Raw genomic sequence first — 26,526 nt, 5'->3', positions numbered from 1 at the left:
CTTGTATAGAAAGAAAATACGTGGCTTGTATAGAAAGAAAAAAATTGAGGGAGATAAACCTGGTTTTTAAAACAAATATGGAAAAGGAGAGGGGTTATTTCTTGTTTGGTTGGCTGATACTGTTCCCTTTGCTCTTTAGCTGCACCTCTGCTCTCAAGTGGTTATGTCAGAGTTCTCAGGAGGCTGGAACAAAATTAAGAAGCTATCTCACTACCACTTCTGCTTGACACAAAGCAGGGTTATCCAGTACCCTATGTACCTGAAGTGCCACTGGCAAGGAAGGATATTTTCTATTTGAGAGAAATTTTGTGACTCTGGAGAGCTCAGAATAAACAATCAACAGAGCAAGACAGGCACACCTACATTCACATTAGAGAAGAAATCAAAGAGAAAACCCACATTAGAAGCAATGAGACACTAACTGAAGTGGTTGAAACACAAGAACAGATAAATGGTAATACCTTCTGAATCAGCAGGTACAGATGAGCTATCTCTGATAGATTCTAATTGAATAGACGTAAATTACACAGGGAGGAGGAAAACTGGGAAACTAAGAGAAAAGGTTAGAGTTCCTACAGATTGTGGGCATGAACAGAGTTTGAAACATACAGTTTTATTACTACTACTACTGCAATTCAGTATGTTCTTCTAGATGTAGGAGGCCTGGCTTACATAGGAAGTGAATGAAATAATGTACATGAAAGAATTTTAAAAACTGAAAATGCTAAAGATGAAAATGAAATAAATTTTTGGAGATAATGCAATTACACGAATATCATCAAAAACTAAAACCGAAAAAAGACTGCTTTGTCATGCTGCCCCATTCCCTGTTTCTTGGTGTTGGGGATTGAACCCAGGGCCCTATACATGCTAGGCACATGCTCTATCACTACTCTGTGCCCCATTCCTATATTCCCCCAACCCTTTGTTTGGTACTAGGGATTAAACTGAGGGTACTTTACCACTGAGCTACATTCCCAGCCCTTTTTATTATTTATTTTGAGACAAGGTGCCGCTAAGTTGCTGAAGCTAGATTTGAATTTGCAATCCTACTGCCTCTGCCTCCAGAGTTCCTGGGATTATAGGAATGCATCACTGTGCTCAGCCTCTTTTCACTTTTAATCATAGTATTTTTATTACTGATTTTTGTCAGAAGTCATCAATATCTGTATAGTATTCTTTTGTTGCTGTTTCTAATATTATAGCTATACTATTAAGATTTATAATAAGATTCCTTTGAGAATTCACCTTCTGCATAAATTTTGAAAACTAAAAGGTCCTTTCTTCCTGATTTTTCCTGCTTAGAACAAGGAATTTATATATTTTATTTTAGTTCCACAGGTGGGAAAAAAACAGTGGAGGATACTTTCACTGGTTAATGGTAACAGGCTTATCTTTCAAATGTTAAAAGCAATGAACCTTCTAATATTGAACACAGAGATTATCCTACTGAGTAGGATAAAAACATGAACCTCTTAGAGAAGAATTAATAGGGTGCCATCATGTCCATAGATATTTGTATGTAATAGTTACAAAGTAGTATATTTAATTATTATTGCAGTTTTCTAAAATGCACATCTAAATTCCCCTAGAAGAGATGTTATTTGTAGTTTAAAGCCTGTGGATTTTAAGATATTAATAATACAAAGTAAGAGCTATGTTACTAAACCTTTGTACTACCTTCATAAGTAAATCTATTTGTGATGTATTATATTTCTGTACAATTACCAAATAACTATGGTAATCCAGAAAAAATAAGTTACTTGGAAACAATTTCGTATTTGGAAATATCTTCAAAACCACAAAAATTTAATGAAAAAGATGGGGTCATTCTAGAAATATTTTCACCTATCACTGAGGAAAGATTGTTCAAAGATAGGTAGTCTTAAATAAGTCACCCCAACTTTGAGATGGGAGGTAATACTTGTCTTTCACACAGTCATCATGAAAGAGAGAAAGGCTGACTGATTGATTGCCTTCGAAAATCCTAAGGTATTTTATAAATGCATGTGACATTTATTATAATTTCACCTGTTTTCCCAGCTGTCGAGCACAGATTGGACAAGGTTCTGGATTAACACCTCCTGATGTTTTGTCTTGAGACTATGCAAAAAAGAATCCAAAAATATATTAGTCACATTTTTATACTTAAAACCTATCTGATAGATGCTTTTCAATTCATCTCTAGAAGTAAATGCTGGCAACTGCAAATTAAATAACCCAATGATTGAGATTACCTAATAGTTTGTATGTTACCTAACACGATCATTCCTGGGATTTACCAAAAACATTTATTTAAGGTATGAACAAAAAAGAAACAATTTTTATTACAGTTTAAGATCTGTTACTAAATTTGTGATTGTAGAACATAAAAGCAAAATATGATGTAACTAAATTTTGAAAAATTTAGTTTTAGATTTTGTTATAAAGAATACAGATTATTTAAAAATATGTAATTTAGAATTGCAAAATAAATGCTTTTTTTTTCTTTTTATTTATTTATTTATTTTTTATTGTGAACAAATGGGATACATGTTCTTTCTCTGTTTGTACATAGAGTAAAGGCATACCATTTGTGTAATCATACGTTTACATAGGGTGATGTTGGTTGATTCATTCTGTTATTTTTTCCCCTTCCCCCTACCCCTCCCATCCCTCTTTTCCCTCTATACAGTCCTTCCTTCCCCCATTCTTGCCCCCTTTTTAAAAATTTTGAAGAAAATGTGCACTTGTAATGTGTATCTACTTGGCATAGGATCAGAGACATGGGAAGACGCAGCACATGGTTATATAACATAACCCCTTTTACTAATACTACATGCTTCTTGGCATCCTTTTTTTAATTGCCTTAGCCCATTATGTCCTGGCATCCCATACATAGGACACTTATATGTTCTGAAAAACAGAAATAATAATGATTGAGATCTCTATGTTCTCTATAATAGCTTTTTAAAAATTTCTTAAAATTATAAAAATTGAAAGTTTTTTTTAAAAACTTATAAAATAGACAGATATGAAATTGAGAAAATCATAAAGGGAAAGTAAGGTACAGAGATCACCAGTTTTCATTTGTGGTTTCACAAACTACATAAACATTTATAATAATTATCCTTTGGCTTACAAGTAGTGAAGCAGTAACAATAACAAAAAGCTTAATTTTACAGATTCAGTACCCTAAGGATTCAAAATAACTCCACTAACTAAAATGAAAGTATGCAGGCATTTAAAAGAGTTGAACAGCTGAATTATTTCCTCTGTTAATTATTGATCTCTGTATCAGGTAACATGTAACAAATCACCTGAGAATGCAGAGACTTAAAATAAACATGTAATTCTTATGACTCCATAGGTTACCTGGGTACTTTGGGGATGAGGTGGCTTGGTGCTGGATGGCAGTAGATGGCCTAACCCCCATTTCTGGTAGATGGCAGATTAGTTATCTGGGGGAAATGCAGAACTGTGGGCTCAGTTCCTCAAGGAAGTTAATCTGGGCTTCTTCACGTAGTATCAGTGTTCCAAAGAGCAAGATGACTAGGGGAACCCCGACGTGTATGGAATTTTTAGGTCTCTGCTTGTGTCACAAGGTCAAAAGTAAGATGACTAAATCCAGAGCCAGTATGGGAAGGGACTGCTTAAGGGCATATATATGTAGAAGAATATTATAGCAGCAATTTATGAACAATCTACCATATCACTTCTTTTCTAATTTATTTGAAGAAAGAGTTGACTTTTTTTGTGTAAGGGGCCAGACTGTAAATATTTTTGGCTTTGTAGGTCATATGCTCTATGTTGCAATTGCTCAACACTGCTACTATATAGATGATGGGTGAAACAAATGACTGGCTGTGTTCCAATAAAATTTTACTTACAAAACAATGTACTGGTTTGGATTAGTCTTATGTGTGGTACTTTACAGATCTCTGATTTAAAGTTGTAAGTTTCTCTTTTATTTATCAATTAAAATAAAGAAATAATTAGATATTTCCTCTAAGAATACCTTAGCTGCATATTGTCACTTTCAATTAGTTCAGAATAATTTCTAATTTCCACTGAACTTCTTCAAGTCTTGAGTTATTTAGAATTGTGTTGTTAATTTCCAATTTGGGGTGTATCTAGTCACCTTTCCCTTATTAATTTCTAGTTGAATTTCTCCTTAGTTAGAAAATATATCCTTGTATACTTTATTCTTTGAAAAATTTAAGAGCTGTTTTGTATCAACATTAAGTCAACTTTAGTAAAATATTTCATGCACACCTAATAAAAGGTATATTTTGTAGTTGTTAGGTTCGGCATTCGGTCAAGTAGCCACATTTGATATTCTTCTGGATTTTTTTGCCATTTCTTTAAAGTATAGAATTTTACGATAGTTTACCTCTTCTTACCTCCTTCCTTTGTGCTATCATTGTACATTTTAGTTCTATATGCTATATATCCCACACAATAGTCCTGTTGCTTTAGTTAATATTCCTTTATGTTTACCTACATATTTAAGCTTTCCTTTGCTTTTCATTCCTCCATCCTTCAGATTAGATAATCTGTCTTTAACCCAAAGAATTTCCTTAATGTTTGTTGTAATGTGAGTCTACTGGTAATAAATTATTTTAGTTTTTATTTATTTGAAAATACCTTTACTTCAATATTTTTTTTATAGGATATTTTCTCTAAACTATAGAATTTAATGTTGGCAGGTTCTTCTTTCAGTACTGTCATGTCACTGTTATAGTACTGAAAGAAAAATATCTCTATTTGGTCACCAGTTCTGATAGATGCTTTGTCAACTGAAAACTATAAATTCTTGAATTAAATGGAATTATAGGAGTCCTGTTAAGGAAGTTGATCCTAAGCCAACAAGTTGAAGATTTGGACCTACTTTTTCTTCTATAAGATGCAGGGTCTCTGGTCTGATTTCAAGGTCCTTGATCCATTGTGAGTTGAGTTTTGTGCAGGGTGAGATAGGGGTTTAGTTTCATTCTGTTGCATATGGATTTCCAGTTTTCCCACCACCATTTGTTGAAGAGCTATCTTTTCTCCATTGCATGTTTTTGGCCCCTTTGTCTAGTATGAGAAAATTGTATTTATTTGGGTTTGTGTCCATGTCCTCTATTCTCTACCATTGATCTACCTGTCTATTTTGGTGCCAATATGCCGTTTTTGTTACTATTGCTTTGTAGTACAGTTGAAGTTCTGGTATTGCGATACCTCGTTTCATTCTTCCTGCTAAGGATTGCTTTAGCTATTCTGGGTTTCTTATTCTTCCAGATGAATTTCATGATTGCTTGTTCTATTTCTGTAAGGTACATCATTGGGATTTTAATTGGAATTGCATTGAATCTGTATAGCACTTTTGGTAGTATGGCCATTTTGACAATATTAGTTCTGCCTATACAAGAACATGGGAGATCTTTCCATCTTCTAAGGTTTTAATTCCTTTCTTTAGTGTTCTGTAGTTCTCATTGTAGAGGTCTTTCACCTCTTTTGTGAGACTGATTCCCAAGTATTTTATTTTTTTCGAAGCTATTGTGAATGGGGTAGTTTTCCTAACTTCTCTTTCTGAAGATTCATCACTTATGTATAAAAACGCATTGGATTTAAGAGCATTAATGTTATATCCTGCTACTTTACTGAATTCACTTATGAGTTCTAAAAGTTTTCTGGTGGAATTTTCTGGTTCCTCTAAATATATAATCATATCATCAGCAAATAGGGATAGTTTGAGTTCTTCTTTTCCTATTCGTATTCCTTTCATTTCTTTGGTCTGTCTAATTGCTCTGGCTAGAGTTTCGAGGACAATGGTGAATAGAAGTGGTAAAAGAGGGCATCCCTGCCTTGTTCCAGTTTTTAGGGGGAATGCTTTCAGTTTTTCACCATTTAGAATGATATTAGCCATGGGTTTAGCGTAGATGGCCTTTACAATGTTAAGGAATGTTCCCACTATCCCTATTTTTTCCAGTATTTTGAGCATGAAGGGATGCTGTATTTTATCAAATTCTTTTTCTGCATCTATTGAAATAATCATGTGATTCTTGACTTTAAGTCTATTAATATGGTGAATTACATTTATTGATTTCCAGATGTTAAACTAACCTTGCATCCTGGGATAAAACCCACTTGATCGTGGTACACTATCTTTTTAATGTATTTTTGTATGCGATTTGCTAAGATTTTGTTGAGAATTTTTGCATCAATGTTCATTAAGGATATTGGTCTGAAATTTTCTTTCTCGATGTGTCTCTGGTGTATTTATCAATGACCTATCAAGTCACCAATGTTTGATATAGTACTTAGATCACAATTCAGAAAATGCTATGAAATAAACTAAAAATTGAACTCTACCTTTATTATCATGTCTTATGAATTGTGAGTTTTTTAAAACTCATTTCACAGTTTCAAATAAACTAAAATATACATTATTATAAATGAATGGATGTGTATATGTTATATAATACAATTTTTGAGAGTTTATGTTATAATACTTCTACTAAAGGCTTTGAACCATAGTCTGTATACATTGCTTTTTATCATGTGGTACATTTCAAATCATCTATGTTAATTGTAATTCCCATAGACATAAACTTTTTTGGTGCTCTGTGTAGGTACTGTCAACATAGTTAGTGTTTTAACTCCTAGAAATAACACAAACAAAAGATCAATTTTTAAAAAGCTGTACTATTAACTTACAGGGTTAATATCTGAAATGGAAGGAGTCATTTAAAGTAATTTATAATAATACAGTATGAGAAAAAAACAGCATCTTTTAAAAATAATACCTTCTCCAAATTAGTTAGGTAAAGAAGCTGACCAAGTTTTTTCTGAAGCTGTGATGTAGCAACGGCTTTATCATTTAGTAGTTTTATGCGATTTTGTTCTACCTGAAAACAAATAACAAGAAAGTTTCTTCATTCTCTCTCATAAAGATAATTAACCTATATCAAACATCATGCATAAATCTTCTCAATAATGTAAACATGTCCTGTTTTAGAAAACTCATTTATGTATTTAAACTCAAATATACAAAATGTATACTATGATAATATATTTTGAAAGAACTTCTTTTTGCTTCATAGAAGACAAAATTACTGACGTAACACTGAAGTTGGATGATGAACACCAATCTAAATTTGGTTTAGGTACATTTGTAAAGTAATACATTCATGGAATGAGGAAAAATTTAATTATACACTGCTTTATGTGGAGTGATTTTATCATATACAGGGAATATCCTACCTCTGCCTCCAAATAAAATATAGCAGACAAAAAGGAGAATTCAAATAAGAGGAATCTGCTTCTAAAGAAAATCTTACTGAGAATTCATATTTAAAGGAGAGATTATATAATTATTATTTTAAAGGTTTTTCTAACTTACAATCTCCAAGTTTTATAAAAAGAAAGATTTAAACCATTAAACACATACAAGGATAAAAATAAAGTATTCAGAAAAGAATATTTTTAATGGGAAATAGAAAAGACTGGTGAAATTAGGAGAATCCTAATATAAGGTTTATTAGAGGATAAGTTGTAAATATCCATCTATTATTAGTAACAGAAAGCAATGCAAAAGAAAGTTTTAAGTTATCCTTGAGTTCTATGGTTTGGATATGAGGTATTCCACCAAAGCTCCTGTATTAAGACAAGAATATTCAGAGGTGAAATGATTAGGTTCTGGGAACTATAACCTAATTAGTCCATCCTAGTCTGAATGTGCTAACTAGGTGGTAATGTAACTGAAGGCAGGTGAGGAGTGGTTGGGGGTGGTGGGTCACTGGGGGCATACACTGAAAGGGTTCACCTTTCCTGCAGCCCCTTCTTCTCTCTGCTCCTGGGCCACCATGAAAAGAGAGTATGCTTTTCCACAACACACTGTCATAATGTTCTGCCTCCCTTGAGCCCAGAGCAATGGAGTCAGCCCACCATGGGTTAAACCTCTGAAAAAGTGAGCGAAAATAAACTTTTTTTCATGCTGTTCTTGTCAGGTATTTTGGTCACAGTGAAGTCAAAGCTAATTGAAATACTGAGGAAGATTATTTTAGTTCTAATAAAGCTGAGGTAATATAAAACGCGTAAAAAGTGACCAAGAAGACCCACAGGATGTGGAACAGAGAAAGTGCTCAAAAACAGATGAATGTGCAACTTTGAGAGAAACAAAATGCACCACAATAGTGACTATTAAGCATGTATCAAATATGAAATTGCTAATCTTTAATGATTTTGACCTACAAAACAACTTCATATGGTTTCAACTGAGAACAGATTAAATATACACTGACAGAAGAGATCACTGCCTGACTCTACCTTTCCTGTGGGTCTTAGATTATTATGACATCAATTTGCTGTACCCTTTTCTGTGATTTACTCATACTTTACCTCATGTGGTTCGATGATATGATGAACAGGTGGGTTTGGTTTTGGCTCCCTAGGATCTCGCACTCTCAGTCTTTCTGTAGCCATTGCAAGTTCATCAACAGCAGATACGCGATTCCTTAGAGTCATCCAATATTCATGAAGCAACTGAAGGAACAGAAAAGACTAAGACAGTGGTAAAATATATAATAAAACTGGTTAAAAATATCAAGATGTGACTTGAGCAGAAGTCCTCAATGAGGTCTTAAGACATATCGTTTCATCAAGTCTTTTAAGTCATCTAGGATAAGGAATGGTGACTGAATAATCTCCACATGACACTATCTCTTCAAATTCTTAGGAACAAAATACTCAGATTTCTTGATAAGACCAAAGATCTTTATAGATAAAATTAGACTAATGATATCTACTTTATTAAAAATTTTTTATTATAACATTCACATATTCAAAATAATACCTATATATGGTAATGAGAAAGATAAAATACACAACTGAGTACCTACCATTCAATTTAAGAGAATAATGCAAATTCCTTGGAAAGTTTTAAATGTATCACCTTTTCCTTATATATTCCTCCTTCAATACCAAACAATGGAATAATCACCATTCTAATTTATTATTCCTGACTTTCCACTAGAATAGTACTATAAATATGCATTCCTAAAATCCAGTTATATATATTTCTCAAATTTATAAAAATGACATCAATTAATATAAATTTTTTGACATGCTTTCTATACTAACATATTTTGAGGTAAGATCCTCTTTGATGTGTATAACAGTAGCTCATTCATTTACTTTTCTGTGAAAAGGTTTGTTCTGCAAAATTATGAAGGAAATATGCACAAAGATCTGGAAGATATTCATGATAAGCAGTCCTCTGGACATACAGCATGAAGCCAAACTGGGCACAAAGGAAGAGTATAACAGGTAGTTGGACACTATATATGTATATAATAAAATCTTCTTCCATGGCTTACTGTAATTAACTGTTAGTGTGCTTTGCATTTATAATAGTAATGTGTGAGGAAAAATTATTAAACTGGTAATTTTGCGTTAAAAAATAGTATTTCCCAACCTTTCAAACGTATGTACAGATATTTCAAACAACACATCTTCTCTTTCTGTACAAAAATTTTCATTCTGCTTTAAAAAACAAGAACTTTAGATAAAAAAACAGATAACATGTAAATATGACATTATAAATAAATTAAACACTTTTCCTTTCCCTACTGATATCACCTGCAAAGTAAGATGATGGGTAACAAATTCAATGTAAAGGATAATTCTAAAATAATGAACTCTAGAATCTCAAGCATAAAGTTATAATGCAATGAATTAAAATATGTACACAAAAGGCCAATTTATGCTCTATTCATTAGAATGGTTTCCAACCTTGTAGCTTGAGAAATATCTACTTTGTTTCCCAATCTTCAAGGTTGTTGCTGCTGTTGGTTATTCAGAGCTAAAGCAAAAACAAAACAAAAGAAAAAAAAATTTCCCCCAAGTCCCACTACTCCAGTTTCATGGAATAGAAGAATAGAATGAAATATTTTTAGTAAAAAGAATTTAAGAATTATTTGCTATTCTTTATTACAATAATTATATTTTAGGGAAAGAGAAATTATGATTTACCTCAAGTTTCTAAAGTAAACTCAGAAAAACTGAGAAGAAAGAAAAGAAAAGTAGCAAGTACCATTAGTTTAGAGAAGAATTTTTTAATTCTGAAAGGAAGTTTTAAAGTCCAGTTTTAAAGTTATAAGGTATAGTTTTAAATACTGTACCTTATATTCCTTCTTCCATGCTTCAAAGAGATCCATTGAAGTACTTCCTTCATCAATGAATTCAACATCAAATCTATGTGATTTTGCAAATGACAGTATTGCTTTCATAGATCGCTCTGTCTCACTTATTGCCCATAGACCTCTGGTGGTGGTAGGTACTCGATCATCCACCAGTCCTTCTTCATCTTCTATCATCTCCTCAAATATTGCAGTCTGGCCTTTGACTCTGAAAATATATCGGAACAAAACAATAGTAACTATTGTCAGTGGGGCTGTAAGCATTGTTAATGAGTAAAACTGGCAGAATGAATAGCAAGGTCAGTAATTTTCTATAACTCTCAATATCATATCTATAAGATTGTGCTTCAATGTCTGGAAAAATAACAGCAACTCTAAAAACCCTGGAAGAATCATAAGTTTGTGCAGTGTTTCTTGACAATAACCTGGAATAATAAAAAAATGTCTCTAAATTCCAGGTTGTAAGTATCACTTTGAGAATTAAAACATAAACTGATACTACCACTAATAACGCAAAAAAAAAACACAAAACAAAACAGAAGGATCTGAAAATACAGTGTCAATCATTTTTTTGGAGGCAATTAGAACTTACCTTTCCTCAAATTCCCTGTTTAAAAGGGATAAATGGGTAAATTTGCTAATGACATGGCTACATGTACTTAGGAACTTAATCCCCAATACCAGGAAGAAAGGATATTAATATGAGAGTTAACATCTTAATAAGATACTATCCTATAATAGTACTAAGCACTATGTACTAAGCACTTTGCTAAACAGTTATGTTAATTTTATTTACCACTCATAAAATGCAATGAAGTAAGAGTTGTGGGATCTTCTTTTCATGAATGAGGATACTGAGGCTTAGAGAAATAATTTGCTCACAAAAATAGGCAGGAATTTGAGTTCTAATTAGTCAGACTCCAGAGTCTGGAATCTTTTACCACTCTCCTCAATTGCTCCTCCATTAATTACACATTAATATGTGACATAAATATTAACAAGCAACATCTACATAGACAAAACTGAGCATCAGCATGCTCAAAGGATTAAATGCTAAAGGTTTACTATATTGATTTAATAAAAAAAAAATATGGAAAGGTCATAGTGGAAATATAGTCTTATAACCAAACACTAAATCTCATAAAATGTTTCACTTTTTTCATGGGTAATAATCAAATGAAAACTTACGTGTTAGAAAATAGCTTCGATTCATACTCTGTGAACAATTCATCAGCTTTACAAAAGACACAGCTGAAAAACAGATTATCAGAGAAATATTCAAAAACCTAACAGGCAATCATATAATTTCTAAAAGAAGCTTAGTATTTGTACTTCATTTTTTCTTTATAATCACTTTATGCTATTTTAGAAAAAAAAAATGCATAGTCCTTGTTTTTTTTTTTTTAATAATACATCTCCTTGTACTTTGTTAGAATTAAAATGAACAATCTTTATTTTATGAGCCACTACTGTCTCAGACTTATGAGACAATATCTGAGACTTATCTAGCTTCATGGAATGATGTCATTTACTGTGTAATTTCTTCAATTACTTACCAGTTGAGAGGAAGTCTGGTTGGTCTGAGGTGGCAGATTGTTGCAGACTCAATGACATTACGAGATGGAGGTTTCTCCAGATTTTTTACAGCTTCTCTTACTAGTTTCTGGAATTTATTCAGCTCTTCCATTTGGGTTGTAAGTAAGAACTGAAGACCTCTGCAGTCATGAAATCTGATTTCCATCACCAGCACCACATACAACACAAAAAAGGAATAATAGGTCAATTTTCTTAAATTTAGAAAAATGGCTAGCAAAGTATTAACAAAACTGCGTGTAACATTCACCCAATCACATTTGGTTGAGGTTTCCTTAGGAATGTACTCAGTGTTATCTACTAGTAGTCAAGATATAAGGATGTTAGGCCTGTCTATACAAAAGACATCAGAAAGGTTTGATAGTTCTATGCTCAGGAATTGAAAAGTACCCAAAATCTATGTCTCTGTCTCAGATATCTTTGAAAGATCAGGACTGCTACATTCTTCCTTTTTAAGGTCAAATGATTATCAATATCCCCTTCCCACTGACATTCTTGCTTTATATAGAGAGGTAACTGCAGGATAAAATATAAAGAGGGAAAATGTAGAAGAAAGATGGCCAAGAGTCATATTCTTCATTATGAAGAAAAAAATTAATTAATTGAAAAATTTAATAAGGCATTTACTATATGGCAGTCACTTTGGCAAGAATTTCTCCTGTATAATTTCAATAGCTACTATTATGCTCATGTTACAAATAAAGTACAACAAAGTAAGGTGCCTAAGGTTTCTAAGTTATCAATAAAAGTTATTACATGGAGAAGTTAGAAGTTAAAACCAAATACAGTACTTCTTATAAAATGCTTTTTGTGGGGGATGGATTGAAACCAGGGCTTTGCATATGCTAAGCACCACTGAGTTATACCCCAAAATCCCAGAAAATGCTATTCGTCATTTTAATAAATTGTAGATGGGAAGAACTGAGGAAAAAAGTTATGCATGTGTTTATATGGATTTATGAATGAAAACGAAAGCTTAGAATAATAAGAATTACAAATTGGAAAATACAGATGATTTGTCTGTTTTTAAAGTTAAAAGTACATACATCTTCTTCCTGAAATGCTATAAGATTTTCCTTAAAAAATTATTCACAGAGCCTGCTCTTCCTCCTGAAGATCTCATCAATGTTCCCTAACGCTATCCTGTGGAAAATATTCACTTTAGTACTTCTGTACATTTGATTTTCATTATTTATATTTCTGAAATTATTCATGGCTCTTGTCTTTTCTATAAGCTAACTTTTTTGTATCATTTTCTTAAAAACATGTAACAGCATGGGAGAGCTGCTCATTAATTTCTAAAAAGCTATGTAAAATTTGGTAAGGTACTGATATTATTCACAAAAAGAAAAAGTTTTCATTTCTAACTTATTGGAAATTTAGTCTTCAAAAGGGAAGAAATAGCTTTGGAAAATTTTTTCCCACTCACTCAAATCTGAGCCATGTGCATGAGGCTGAAAAATATTATCACAGATCAGCATTTAATCAGTTTTGGCAATGTTCTCTCTTCCAAGTCCTTTAAATGAAAGAGAAGAAAAATAATTATGGCAGGTAACTTTTATATATCATACTACATGGTGCACACTATTTTAAGTGGGTGCTTTACAAATATCCACTTATTTCTTATAGCAATGCCATGTGATTTTACAGATGGAGAAAGTAAAACAGAATTTAAATAACTTTTCCAGGGACACAGAGCTCAGAGGTGGCTGAGTTAGGATATGAATTCAGCAGTCTGATTAAAAAAAATACATCTCTGCTCTTAGTCACTAAGCTACACAGGCTTTCCCAAAAATCAATAAAAGACAAACATGAATAAGTTGGTTTCTAAGATACCAACTTCATATAAAAACAAACAACAGTGTTAAAAATAACTTTTGAATATATAGTAAGGTAACAAAATTGACTTACCTTTAATTGTTTTATATGTTCACCTTTACATATTTGGAAAGATGCTTTGTAATTTCCTATCTATGTAATGTTTTTAGAAACCATGCTTGTATAATAAATGCTATTAGACCTTTCACAGCCTGGAACTTCAACAAGGAATGTTCTAATATGAGAACTTACATCTTTTAAGCAGTTTCTGTGTTATTTTAACTTCAAAATAATTTTAATATTTTCTTGGCCAACTCCACAATGAAGAACACCTTAGAATATATCTTTAAAACTGGATAAAATAAATTACAACTAAAATGGCAATCTTATCTTATTCTTCGGCTTGATAGTGAAAAAGGATATATACACAAGAGGACTTTATATACTGGATAGATTTCAGAAAACAAGAACCCCATAAGGTTCGTTAAAAAAAAAAAAAAAAAAAAAAAAGATCACTATAATAAAATACAGGGAAAAATATGGCATATCTCTTTAAGCAGACATTCAGAAGAACTTTTGGAAGAGTATATGAGACCATATACACCCAGATATTCTTATGCTAAACTTCATACTGAAAACTAACTTCAATCTCAAGGCTGAGAGGTAATAAGAAATAATGTGTTTTGTCCCCCAACCTAGTACTAACATATTTCTGCCATAACACTTAAATTTCCCACAGCAGACACAGACATTTCTTTGTATTAAAACCACTCAGGGTACTTTTGATAAAGAGCAACTTTGTTCTTTGGAAAGAATTATTCACCATTTATACATCAAGATCAATAGGCCAACTTATCTCTGAAGAACCTAAAGAATAGTGTTGACAGGAAGAAAAGGAGAAGCAAATCATTCCACAATAAAAAACCTGGGCCCTACTGGTAGCACCTGGTGCTCAATAACTCTTAAGACAATGAATCACACAGGGAAATCATGACATCATGGATGAAATTTTCCAAAACAAAATCCTATTTCAGAATTTTGCTTGGCTTTGGGTATATCCAAAGAAAATATTTTAAGCAGATTTTTAAAAGACTCTAAAAAGAGAACATACAAAATGACTAAGATATGGAAAAAAAGGTCTTTATTTTAGACTTGTATCTAATTTTTGTTTAAAATGCACTCCTTACAAAATGTAAAACCAGATGCTCATAACCACAATATATTCTGATATTTAAATACTCCTCCTAACACCAAATGATCTGAACAGCTGGGGTGATTACTCACATAATTATTCTATTTTATACTATTTTCTTACTTTTCTGACATAGAAAGCTTGCCAGTTTGTTGTTTGTAGTTGCTGTTTATTTCATTTCGCACTCGCTGAGCAAGTTCCTCGTCAATAGAAAATTCTATTGCTCTGTGGATTACATTCAGCCACCAAGGAGAATTAGAATGAATCTATAAAAATCATAATATTGATCAATTAATTTTTAAAAAATATTCATTATGTTTCCATCCCATTTTTGATGTGAAACATTCAAAGAAAGCAATAATACATGTTATTCTCAAAGGGATTACAAAATGGGAGACAAATATGCATCATCTATACACATTGGGTGAATACCTCTTTTGCATATAGAAAAAGAACAACTGTTTCTTGACTATCCTGGGAGAATGAGAATTTATACAGAATACTTGTAAAACAAAGCTGTATTAAAAAATACTTCACCAAAATAAAAATATGTTATGTATTCTATATAGATGAAAAGGTCATAGGTCTCTTTCTTAGCATAAGAAAGAAAGCCTTCATTCTACTCTTTGACCAATTTTGAACTAGATTCTGCTGAATGAAAAATCTACAATGACTGTAGCTAACAAAATTATATGCCTAAATATCACATAATTAATAGGAAAAATAAAATGTGGAATAACTGATTAAAGAATTATAAGTAAAAATATATTTGTGTAGTCTTCTCTTTTGACTTTGGTATTGATTTCATAATAAACTTTAGAAAGGAGAAATGGCACATAGTGTATAAGAAAAATATCTGTGGTTCTAATATTCTAACATCTTAAAAGATTTTGGAAATATACATCTAAGATCAAAATGGGGTCACAAAATTCCTAACTTTCCCTAAAGGATAACTTCTTAGATACCCAAGATAAGAAGACACCCACTAGAGATGAAAAGAAACAAAATAAAACCTCAAAATGGTTGATTTATCTATGTATCAGTTCATTCAAAAAAGACATACTAACTGTAAATAAGGTAAGATATGAGGCAGTCATTGTACCAAGTGCTAAGAGTTCCAAGGTGAACAATAAAGTCCAAGCTTTGCTTAAACAAAACATAAACCCAAATGATATCCGGAGACAAACATAAGCAAGAAACACTGCATTTTTTTAAGTGTACCTTTCTTTGGAGTTCTCGTATGGTCTGCTGCACAGGTTGTAAAGCTTGTTGGGCTTCGGCAACTTCTGTATTACACTTGCTCATATAATGCTCTCGCAGTTGTTTGGCCTGTGTTGAAACAGAAAATAGAAAAAAACTTTTACTCCAGGTCTCAAAAAAATAACAACATACTATGATGAATTTAAGAAACCCCGAAGACATTTCCCCAAAATTTGTTTTTTTAATTAGAGAGAAAAAAAAAAGGAGGGGGCATTAATATTTTGAAGTATAAGGCAAAGGATACCTTTTGGAATTATTTATTTGATTTAATGAGTATAGTTTCTTAGCTATAGAAGTTTAAAAATAAAACTTGAGACTATACAGTAGCAAATGTGAACTGAACTGTGTTCCCCCAAATTTGAATGTTGAAGGCCTAACTCCCAATGTGGTTGTATTTGGAGCAGGGCATTTAAGGAGGTAATGAAGGTTAAATAAAGCCATAGGGATAGGGCCCTAATTCAACATGACTAGTGGTGTTCCTATGACAAAAGAGAGAGATATGAGGTATTTATAAGCATTAAGAAAAGGCCATGTAAGGGTGGAGTGAGAAGGTAGCCTCCTGAAAGGCAAAAACAGGAACCTCAGGAAAAAAAAACAAATTTGTCAATATCTTGTTCTTGAACTTCCATTCTCTAGAACTAAGACAAAATTATACTGTTCAAGTTTTTCAGTATGTGGTATTCGGTGATAGAAGTTCCAGCAGACTAACACAATAAGGAATTAAAATTCTTACCTTTTCAAGAGAATAATTCATAAGTAATCAACCTATTTTATTCTTATAAATAGAAAAGTTCTATTTTTATAAACTCAACATGAGGAAACTTGTGAAAATTTTTCATTTTCTTCCACTCAATTGAAATACTCAATTGGCTTTAGAAGCAATTATATGAATTAAGAGAGGATAGCAAAGGATAGTATAAAGCATAGTATGAGGAAAACTGGAAAGACAACTAAATTGTCTTAATGCTTCGCTCAGTGAAGGGTTGAGCCACATGAAATTGCCAATACCTGACCATATTTAAATCACAAAAATAGCAGTTTCATGTAGTTCAACTGAACATGTTTTTGAACTAGCCATTTTATTTCTCTAGTCAAGTTACTTCATTTGCACAAGAGGTGACTAATGTTGATGAATTCTAAAATCTTGTTCAGGTTGACAATACTATGGTTTCATATTCAATAAGAGTAAGACAAAGTAATAATGTAGCCTCCTTGGAATTATGGTATAAAGTAAGAAGGCTCCTTATGCTGCATTTTTCCTTTCCCTGTGAAAACCTTTCAATTAATTTTTATTAAAATACTTTGGCTATAATTATTTGGCTATTAGAGCTGCCTACTAACAGAATGTTCTGTCTCTCATTGATAGCTTCCTGTCACTGAAGGCTTTTAGATAAAGAGTGACTGATTACATTCAAGGATTAGATGCCTGTGCTGGAAATGATATTTCACTTGAAAACTTTCAACACTTAGATTGCCATCAAGCATTAAAAAAGAATATTCAAAAATATACCAAAGGAAACAATGTGAAAATACACTCTACAGATTGGGAGAAAATATGTGCGAAATGTACAACTGATAAGGGGTTAATATCCAAAACAAAGGAGGAAGGCAAACAACTCAATAGCAAGAAAAGAAAAATTAAAAAATAGCTAAGAACCTTCTCAAAAGACAAATGACCAAATGGTATATGAAAAAATGTTCAATATTAGTAATTACCTAGGAAATACAAATTAAAACCATTATGAGATACTATCTCATTTTTATTAGAATGGCTATTAACAACAAGTTAAGAGAACAAGTGTTACGATATGGAGAAAAGGGAACCCTTGCATGCTGTTGGGGGGAATAAAAATTAGTATAGCCATAATAGAAAACAGGATAAAGGTTCCTAAAAAATTAGAAACAGAACTACCATGTGACCTAGAAATTCTACTTCTGGGTATATACATTTAAAGGAGAAGAAATGAGTATGTCAAAGAGACACGTGCACTTGCATGTTCACAGTAAGCATTATTCACAATATTGAAAGACATGAAATCAATTTAAGTGTTTATTAACCAATGAATGGAAGAAGAAAATATGATGCATATATGCACAATGGAATATTATTTAGACTTCATAAAGAAGGAATTCTTTTAATTTACAACACAGATGAGCCTGGAGGACATTACTAAATGAAATAAGCCAGACACAGAAAGATAAGTGCCATGATATTACATGTGGAATCTAAAATTTCAAATTCACAAAATAGAGAATGGGATGGTGTTTACTGGGTCTAGAACCTGAGAAGATGTTGATCTAATTACAGTTAGAAAGGGGAAATAAAATCGGGAAAATCTGTTATGCAACATAATGACTACAGTTATGCAATGTAGTGCAATGTAGTAGCAATGTAGTGCGTACTTGAATCTTCTTCAGAGTATTTTAAAGGTTCTCACTATAAAAATTATGTATGTGAGGTAATGAGAATAGAGTAACTCAATTTGGACATTCCACATGTCTCCATATATCAAAATATTGTGTTGTACACCATAAAATATATAACTTTGTCAAATACTTTATTAAAATACTAACAGTGCAGTCAAAAGGTTGTGCATACTTATACAATCTCATTTTGTATCTTGACTCAAATAAAGCCTCCAGTTACAGGTTCAATACATTTCAACCATACCTACTCTTATGATTTTAGCTTTTTTCTTCCTCTATGATCTTTAAAAAAGTAAAAATATCTCTGGAAGAATTTCCATAACAAGGTATTAATGATTTACCATGGAATAATCTATAATATCACTCCTCTCAATGAGAGGCAATATTATTGTAGAGGGAAGTTCTTTGAGAGAAATACCATTGAAAATTTGAGTTTATTTACTACCTTAATACACAAAATAGAGAAAATACAAAACTTTTTATATATACTATAAACTATTGTAGATGTCATGAGATTGTCTTCTTTATTTTTTGTGAATGCAACTATGACAAGCTTGTAAGAAAGTTACTTTGTAACATATCTGCAAGCAGATAAAGTAGAGAAGCAAAATAATATGAAGTATTGCCATTCTCTGCCACCTGTAATCACTGTCACAAGATTTGGAACACAAACAAAGGAAAATGATTACATTCATTTAAATGTTGCATGCATGCCCTAGGAATATCAACTAGACAGAGCATGAAGTTTGAAGAAAAAAATTCAGAATAGTAATTACCTCTTCCTCAAGCCTTCCATCTCGCAAGGTAGGAGGTATTCCTGGGTGCTTAGCTACCAACAATTCCATCAAGTTATGGGTAGCATGAAGTCTCTATAAACACACAAAAGACAGTAGCAGGTAATGCAGTGGACCTACTATTTATGTGGCAAACAAAGTACTAATCACATTAAGATCACATCATCCAATTACTTTCCTTCTAAAAACAATCTGAGTACAATTTTTTTTTTCAGAGAAAAATTGTATCAATTTTACAGTAAAGATCTTAAATCATAATGACATGAGTTTTATTTAATTAAAAAAGTCTTAGGAATTATGGCTATGCATTTAGTAGGACATGTAGTATACTTTTTTTTATATTATACATGCAATTGTCTACAGAGGGAAGTGTAAAACTTTTAGTAGAATAGAAAGGTCAACGGCACTAACGTGGTTCCTTTCCTCCTGAAAAATCAGTCTGAATGACTGATATTCAGGTATCAGTGATATTATGATAAAAATAAGAATAAAGAAATACATAATAAAACAGGGTTGTGAACTGGATACATTGAGCTTATGGGCTACAAAGGAGAGAAGCTGGAAGTGAAGATGTTATAAGGAAAATAAAGAAAACTGTATTTATATCTCTATTGTATGTAATCCACTTCCCACTATGATATGGAGTGTATGGCTAGTTAAACAAAGGCTATGAGAAGAAATAAAGTGAAGGCAGCTTCTAGCTGCTAAGTTCACATTTCACTTGGGAAGAGAGCTAAAGGATGACTGGTAAAGAGTACTTTTGTTAAGATCTGATCCGGTGCTAGTAAATGGAGACTCTAAAGAGGTTTATTCTGTCTGGCCACAGAGTATAGGTGATGGTACAAATTTTTGTAACTCTAGCTCACTCTTCTACTTTTGTTTTCTTTATTGAAGAGCAGAATATCTTTATATTTTCTCTTTTTCTCAGGAGGTAAACACAAGTGCTTAAGGTCAAGCACTTCTGCTTTCTGTAATCCTTATCCATGTGGAATACAAGTTGACTTTAATTTTTTCTTTTCCCCCTACCCTCCACACATTTCTCCAAATGCATCTCACTTTATTGCATATAAACCTGTCCCAAGGTCTTCATTCTGAATGACAAACAAGTCAATTAGTCTAGGACTCAAGCCCAAACTTGCCAAGATTAATAAAAGAGGTCTTTTTTCCCATTCAGCTAGAGAAACTTGTCTGGGATTCACTGCATAGAACCAATAAGGGAAAGACAAATAAATGTAATAACTGAACTATCCAAATCCCCCCTAAAAGACCTCTAAAAATTAGGGGCTGAGGTTGTAGCTCAGTGGTAACAGTGCTTGCCTAGCATGTGTGATGCACTGGGTTTGATCCTCAGCACCACATAAAAATAAAAAAAAGGTATTAAAAAAAAAAAGACCTCTAAAAACTAAAAATTACTGAATAAGTTTTTATTATTGTCAGTTCCACTCATGAGTGTAACTCCTTTTCTCCTTGAAGACCCTGTGACTAAATATGCTGATGTTGATATGTAAAAATAATAAATCTGACCTACTCTTTAAAGAACAAATAATTTGAGCTATTTTTCTGGTGTAGATTATAGGTTTTTCTTAATAGATTTCAGTCAAAATTGGTCCAAGCAGATGAAAGAGTGGTGATTATCAAACTTTCATATAAACAGAAATCATGCTAGTGCTTATTAAAAGGAGTAATACTGAGCTACATCACTAACAATTATGAGTCTATTTACTACCCTCTGCTCTCTCTAAAACATTCAGAAATTTACTTTGTATATAAAATAAGTAGAATACATGTTTGAAAACTTTAATTTTACTCACTTGAAGTGAATCTGTTTTGAGTTTTCCTTTGTGCTCCTCTGACGAACGCAACACTTCTCTATATAGTTCTGCTGCCAAGGCATACTCACCTAAAGAATTAAAATGTATTTGAAACAACCAAGTCACATATTTAATTCCCAAAATTACCTGGTTATCTATCATCTAAAAACATCTACTTTAAAATATACAGCTTAATAATTATAACTTTTTAGTGGGGAGTGCTGGGGATTGAACCCAGGACCTTGAGCATGGCTAGGGAAGTGCTTTCCCACTAAGTCACATACCAATCCCATAACACATTATTTTTTTTTTTTAATAAAGGAAATTAGCATCAGTGATGGTCCCAATGTTAAAAAAGAAAGAAAGGAAAAAAAAGCTGATTACACTTCCCTTTTGTAATTCCATAGGATAATTTGACTATACTTCTAATGTTCTCAAAATTATAGTCACATATATTTGCAAACAAATGTATTTATAATGTTTTTAAAAATTGTACTGAAAAACAAACTCTGGATTAACATTTAATTTAGACATATTCCTCTTCTCGAAGTTAAAGGATGCCAATTAGAAGTCAATATGATTTGAAATTAAGGACAAATTTGTAGTAATAATAGGTCTTTATAAACAAATATTTAAAATACTATGATCAATCCACACATAATTTTAAGAAAAAATCTATACTCTTTTCAATAGATATTATTGTTCTCAGTATTAGGCCAAAATAATTTTTCTTTAAAAATTACATTTTGAAAACTTAAAAATCTTGCCATTTCTGGTCACAAAAGTCTGAAGTATGCCAGTTTTCTTTTGTTTATAATCAGCAGATCATTCAAATAATGGAATTCAAAAAGTATATACTAAAGGATAGGTTGGCAAAATACAGCCCATGGGTCATATATCTGACCGTCTGCATTTTTATAGGGTCTATCAGGTAAGACTAGTTTTTACACTTTAATTTTTAAAAAAAATTTTATGGTGAAGGGTCATAAAAAAAAACTCAGGGCTTTGTGCATGGTAGGCAGTTATTCTACCACTTATGACCCCAGTCTGGTCTTCACATTTTTAAACAGTTAAAAAAAAAATTCAAAAGGTTAATATTTTGTGAAATATGAAAATTAAATGCAATTAAATTTTAGGATCCATGAATAAAGTTTTATTGGAACCCAACTATGTTCACTCATGTACTGTTCATTGCTGCTTTTGCACTACAATAGGAAAGCTGAGTTCTCAAAGCCTACAATATTCATAATCTGGCTCTTTGTAGAAAAACTCTGTTGACACTGCAAAGAAAATTGAAACACTGAAAAATGAAACATTTCTGATGGCCTGAATAAAAAAAATCTACCTTGTTTGCTGCTTGGGGGAAAAATTAGAACTGATAAATTAAATACAATTAAAATTGATATCTAATAGTGGCAAAATCATAAAATAGGAAAAAAAAAAGGTGCAGTCTCTACACCTATTCCAATTATTTGTCAAGAATGTTTTTTCCCAGATTATGAAATATACTTGCTTTTTTGGTTTAAAACTTTGAACTAGTTTTATGCATATCATTTATTTAGGATTGTGCACATACCCACAAGCTTTCTTCTTTTTTTTTTTCTGATTTGAGCTTTTTAAAAATATTTTTGTATTTGTTCTTTTTAGTTATAGAAGACAGTAGAATGTACTTTGACATATTACACATATATGGAGTATAAATTCCCATTCTTGTGGTTGTAAATGATGTGGAACTACACTGGTCATGTATTCATACATGAACATAGGATAATCACAAGTTTTCTATAGTGATATATACACTTTCTTTTTTTAGTTTTTTTTTTGTTAAAGCTGATATATATATTTTTAATTAGGATAAAATATACATAATATAAAGTTTCTCATTTTAACCAGTTTTAAGTGAACAGTTCAATGGATTATGTACATACACATTGCTAAGCTAAACTGTTGTTTTATATCTAGTTCTAGCAGTTACCTAATATAAAGTTTTCCAAAACGTTATTTTCACAGGACTGCAGAGGCAACCAATTTCTATTCTCTTCAATGAGCAAGACTATTTTAACAAAAATAAAGTCATATTACACAGTGTAGGAGTTCTTTTCATTCTTTTCAGTGACTTTTTCTTTTGTTTTTAGTTTTCAAGAGTCTTGATTAATGTTATTCACTGGACATATGGATTTGATTACTATTGACAATATCATTTATGGTAGTCTTTCTTCATAATTTTCTTTGTAATTACTAAACCTTTTAAAGAAGTTATAGTAACTAAATTAAAATGTAATCAGCTGAATTTGAACTATTCACTATAATACTTTTATGTTTATTAAAATAAGACATGCTTTATGAGGAAGATACAAAAGATGTTATACTCAATAAATTATACACATTTAAGCCAATTTTGGAAAAACCCATTTAAAGCCACATGATGGCACAAACACTTCTTAGTAAACAAACTAGTAGATTTCATACTGGTCAAATTCATTTTCTCCAAAGAATATTTGTTTTAGAAACCACATTATTCAAACTTGAAATGATACCTGGTGTTTAATACCACAGTCAATTAAGACCTAAGAAAATGCATTATATATAATATATGACTGCATTTAATACAAGCAAATCTTTCTAGAATTGGAAATTAATTTCATATTTTTTTTCACATTTAGATTTTCACAGATTTCTATATTACAAAAGTTTAAATTATGTAAGTTAAATATGTAATGCTACTTTTTTAAAAAAGGGTACTGTTTAACATTCTATTAAGTAATACTACTAAGTAACAGCATACTATTAAGCAATAGAAACGAAAAGCAGCAAATCTATTACAATCCAGTTTATACTTATAATAAATCCCGTGTATATATCCTATGTTAATGAACTTTCACATTGGGATTCCTCTTAATAATTAGCACCAGTAGCTATAATTTCATACAAACAAAGACAAGACAAGGGACTACAGAGGGAATGGAGTAAAAACTGAAGAGTGTATTGGTGTCATTTCTGTCCAGCAACAGTATTATACTTTGCAGAGTAGAAACAACTACATACTGATCTTGCAAAATTGTGACTATTTGAAATGATCAGATGAAGAAACTTGTTTTTGTTTTTGTTTTTTTCCCTGAGCCCTAAGTTCACAGCAGGGAAAGGCAACAATAAAATCTGAGAGGGAGACAAGTAAAAAGGCCAAGAGAGGAAATTCAGTCATTAAGTTTTTGAATTATAATAACATAGAATGAGGAAAGTAATTTTAAAATAAAGATGAGAAAGCTGAAATTTATTTTTACTATTGTGACAACCTATAAGTACTATATCACTGCATTTAAAAAAATTTTGGCTGTGAGTTTCAATATTGAGATTTATAAATATTTATTTGATAAGGAAGGCAAGATGCAGCATAATAATAAATCAATGCTTGATTTGAAATAAAAGGTCCAGGGCACATTCTGTGACTGATTATAATCTTGAGAAAGCAACTAAGGTTATCTGAACATGTTTTGTTAAGTAAAATGAAGATAATACTCCAATCATTGAGCAATTATGAGAATTAAAGAGCATATATATGTGTATGTGTATTAATTAAATAGCATATATAATGTATAATATAAAATTCATGTAGAAAAATAATCATTTCTCAGATGTGATATCAGATTTTGATGATCTGAAAATATTTTATATAGTACATTGATTATTCACATATTTTCAAAAACAAGTACACATTACTCCTCATCTATGATAGTTATGAAATTTGAAGGTTTTAATTATTATTCAGTTAACTTGGCCCTGGGAAAAGCCAGTATTAGATACAACACATATTTTCCTACTCTTGACTAATTATTTCCAAGTTGATGTAAAGGAAAGTTTAATGTTTTTCAAAACAATTCTTTTTAAATAATGAATTGCCTTGTTTACTCTTTCCCCATAAATTTTAAGGCACAGACGATTTTAGATTGATGGCTGGAATACCAAATAGCCACAAAACAAACTCAGCAATTGAGATGGCATTAATGATGATGGTAATGATCAGGAATTACTAGAGAAAATACAAACTTGAAAAAAACACTTAGATAAATTTGAGATTTTCCAGGCAATATCCAAGAGGGAAGATTTGCTACAAAGTTGTATTTGTCATTATTTGAAAGATTTGTCAGGAATATATATGTCCTTTTCTTCTGTTATTAGTTACTGAGAGTAAAATCTGTATTGGTAGCAAGATATAAGTGGCAAGAATCTGAGATCACTTCATATTATCATAATCAATAGCATCTTCATTTTATCTGTGTTTCTAAAAAGTTTTCAAGGTACTTCTACTTCACATTAATCCATTAGGTCCAAAGTTTTCAATTCTGCAAATATCTCAATGAAATTAACATAAGTGCATTAAACTAGATTAGAAGTCGTAATGTAGAGCTTATATATTCTTTATAATATACTCCACACACATACATATTGAAGTGCTCTAATCATTCACCTAATACTTTTCTCAAAAGGATATATAACTCTAAAAACATTTATTTCGAAAGTTACCACAGTGGTATATTTGTTGCTCAATTTAGTTTTTATCTGGACAATGGAATTTAATGGGTTAAGAACAATACTTCATGAGGGAGGTGATGCAGGTCATATTATCTATATTTTACTGAGTAAACTAAGGTTCAGAAATTTTGAAAAATATACCCAAGTTCACAGATTAAAACTGCAGCAGATAAGAAAAAACTGTATCTTTTTCAGTTCTTGTCTAGAGCTGTTTCTATTCAGCTTTGGAGAGTCCTTCCAATTCTACCCAAGAATGCAAGATAACAGGGATACTTAGCCATGTGTGGGTGGCACATGAGGCTGAGGCAGGAGGATCACAAGTTGGAGGTCAGCCTCAGTAATTTAGTGAGGCTCTAAGCAACTTAGGGAGACCCTAAACAAAAAAACAAAACAAAAGGGCTGGAGATGTAGTTCAGTGATAAAGCAACCCGGGTTAAATACCCAGGATCCCCACACAAAAAAAGATAATAAGAGAAACTTTCACAGCTCTGTTTCTGTTATGCTGAAGAACTAATAACTAAAGACAGGCTAATCAAAGAGTGTTAGAACATTACCTTATACTCTACAGAAAGCACAAATTTCTCTTCATGATTTATTTATAACCGGGTAAATGAGAATAGTGGTAAATTCTCTCCACGACTGTGTACTCAAAACACTAGGGTATTAGTAACCCTCATGGTATCTAACACACAAGGTTACTTGTGGAAGGTTGAATGAACTAACATTGACCATGAAATAGCTTTTTCTTTTAGCTCTAACACTATGCTGAAGTTGTCCTCCTCTCATCAGTGGGGAATAAGTCCAAGACCTGCCTCCTTATCCCCAGTGCATGATGAAAATGGTATATAGCACTGAGTCCTATGAACACTATGCATATATACATATACATATATATGCATATATATATGTATATGCAAGTATATACCTATGGTGTACATATA

At 31.7% G+C, this 26,526-nt stretch overlaps 1 protein-coding gene across 4 annotated transcripts in view; it reads right to left on the bottom strand.

Annotated features, from left to right (window-relative positions):
* The window catches only part of Shprh (SNF2 histone linker PHD RING helicase), an 84,528-nt gene that overhangs the window by 26,546 nt on the left and 31,456 nt on the right, over window positions 1-26,526 (bottom strand). For all 4 annotated transcript variants that reach the window (XR_007109410.1, XM_047557719.1, XM_047557720.1 and 1 more), the window contains 10 exons: window positions 21,056-21,144; window positions 19,227-19,319; window positions 15,985-16,092; window positions 14,887-15,029; window positions 11,717-11,890; window positions 11,349-11,411; window positions 10,143-10,368; window positions 8,362-8,505; window positions 6,768-6,869; window positions 2,032-2,103 (listed from right to left, as the gene is read on the bottom strand). Coding sequence is in view for 3 of the 4 variants with exons in the window: in XM_047557719.1 (XP_047413675.1) it covers window positions 2,032-2,103; window positions 6,768-6,869; window positions 8,362-8,505; window positions 10,143-10,368; window positions 11,349-11,411; window positions 11,717-11,890; window positions 14,887-15,029; window positions 15,985-16,092; window positions 19,227-19,319; window positions 21,056-21,144 (1,214 nt within the window). In the remaining variant the exon portion in view is untranslated. The remainder of the gene's footprint in view (window positions 1-2,031; window positions 2,104-6,767; window positions 6,870-8,361; window positions 8,506-10,142; window positions 10,369-11,348; window positions 11,412-11,716; window positions 11,891-14,886; window positions 15,030-15,984; window positions 16,093-19,226; window positions 19,320-21,055; window positions 21,145-26,526) is intronic.

This window comes from Sciurus carolinensis, chromosome 7 (assembly GCF_902686445.1).
Source record: "Sciurus carolinensis chromosome 7, mSciCar1.2, whole genome shotgun sequence".
Lineage (NCBI taxonomy): Eukaryota > Metazoa > Chordata > Mammalia > Rodentia > Sciuridae > Sciurus > Sciurus carolinensis.
This window is presented reverse-complemented; position numbering and strand designations above follow the sequence as displayed.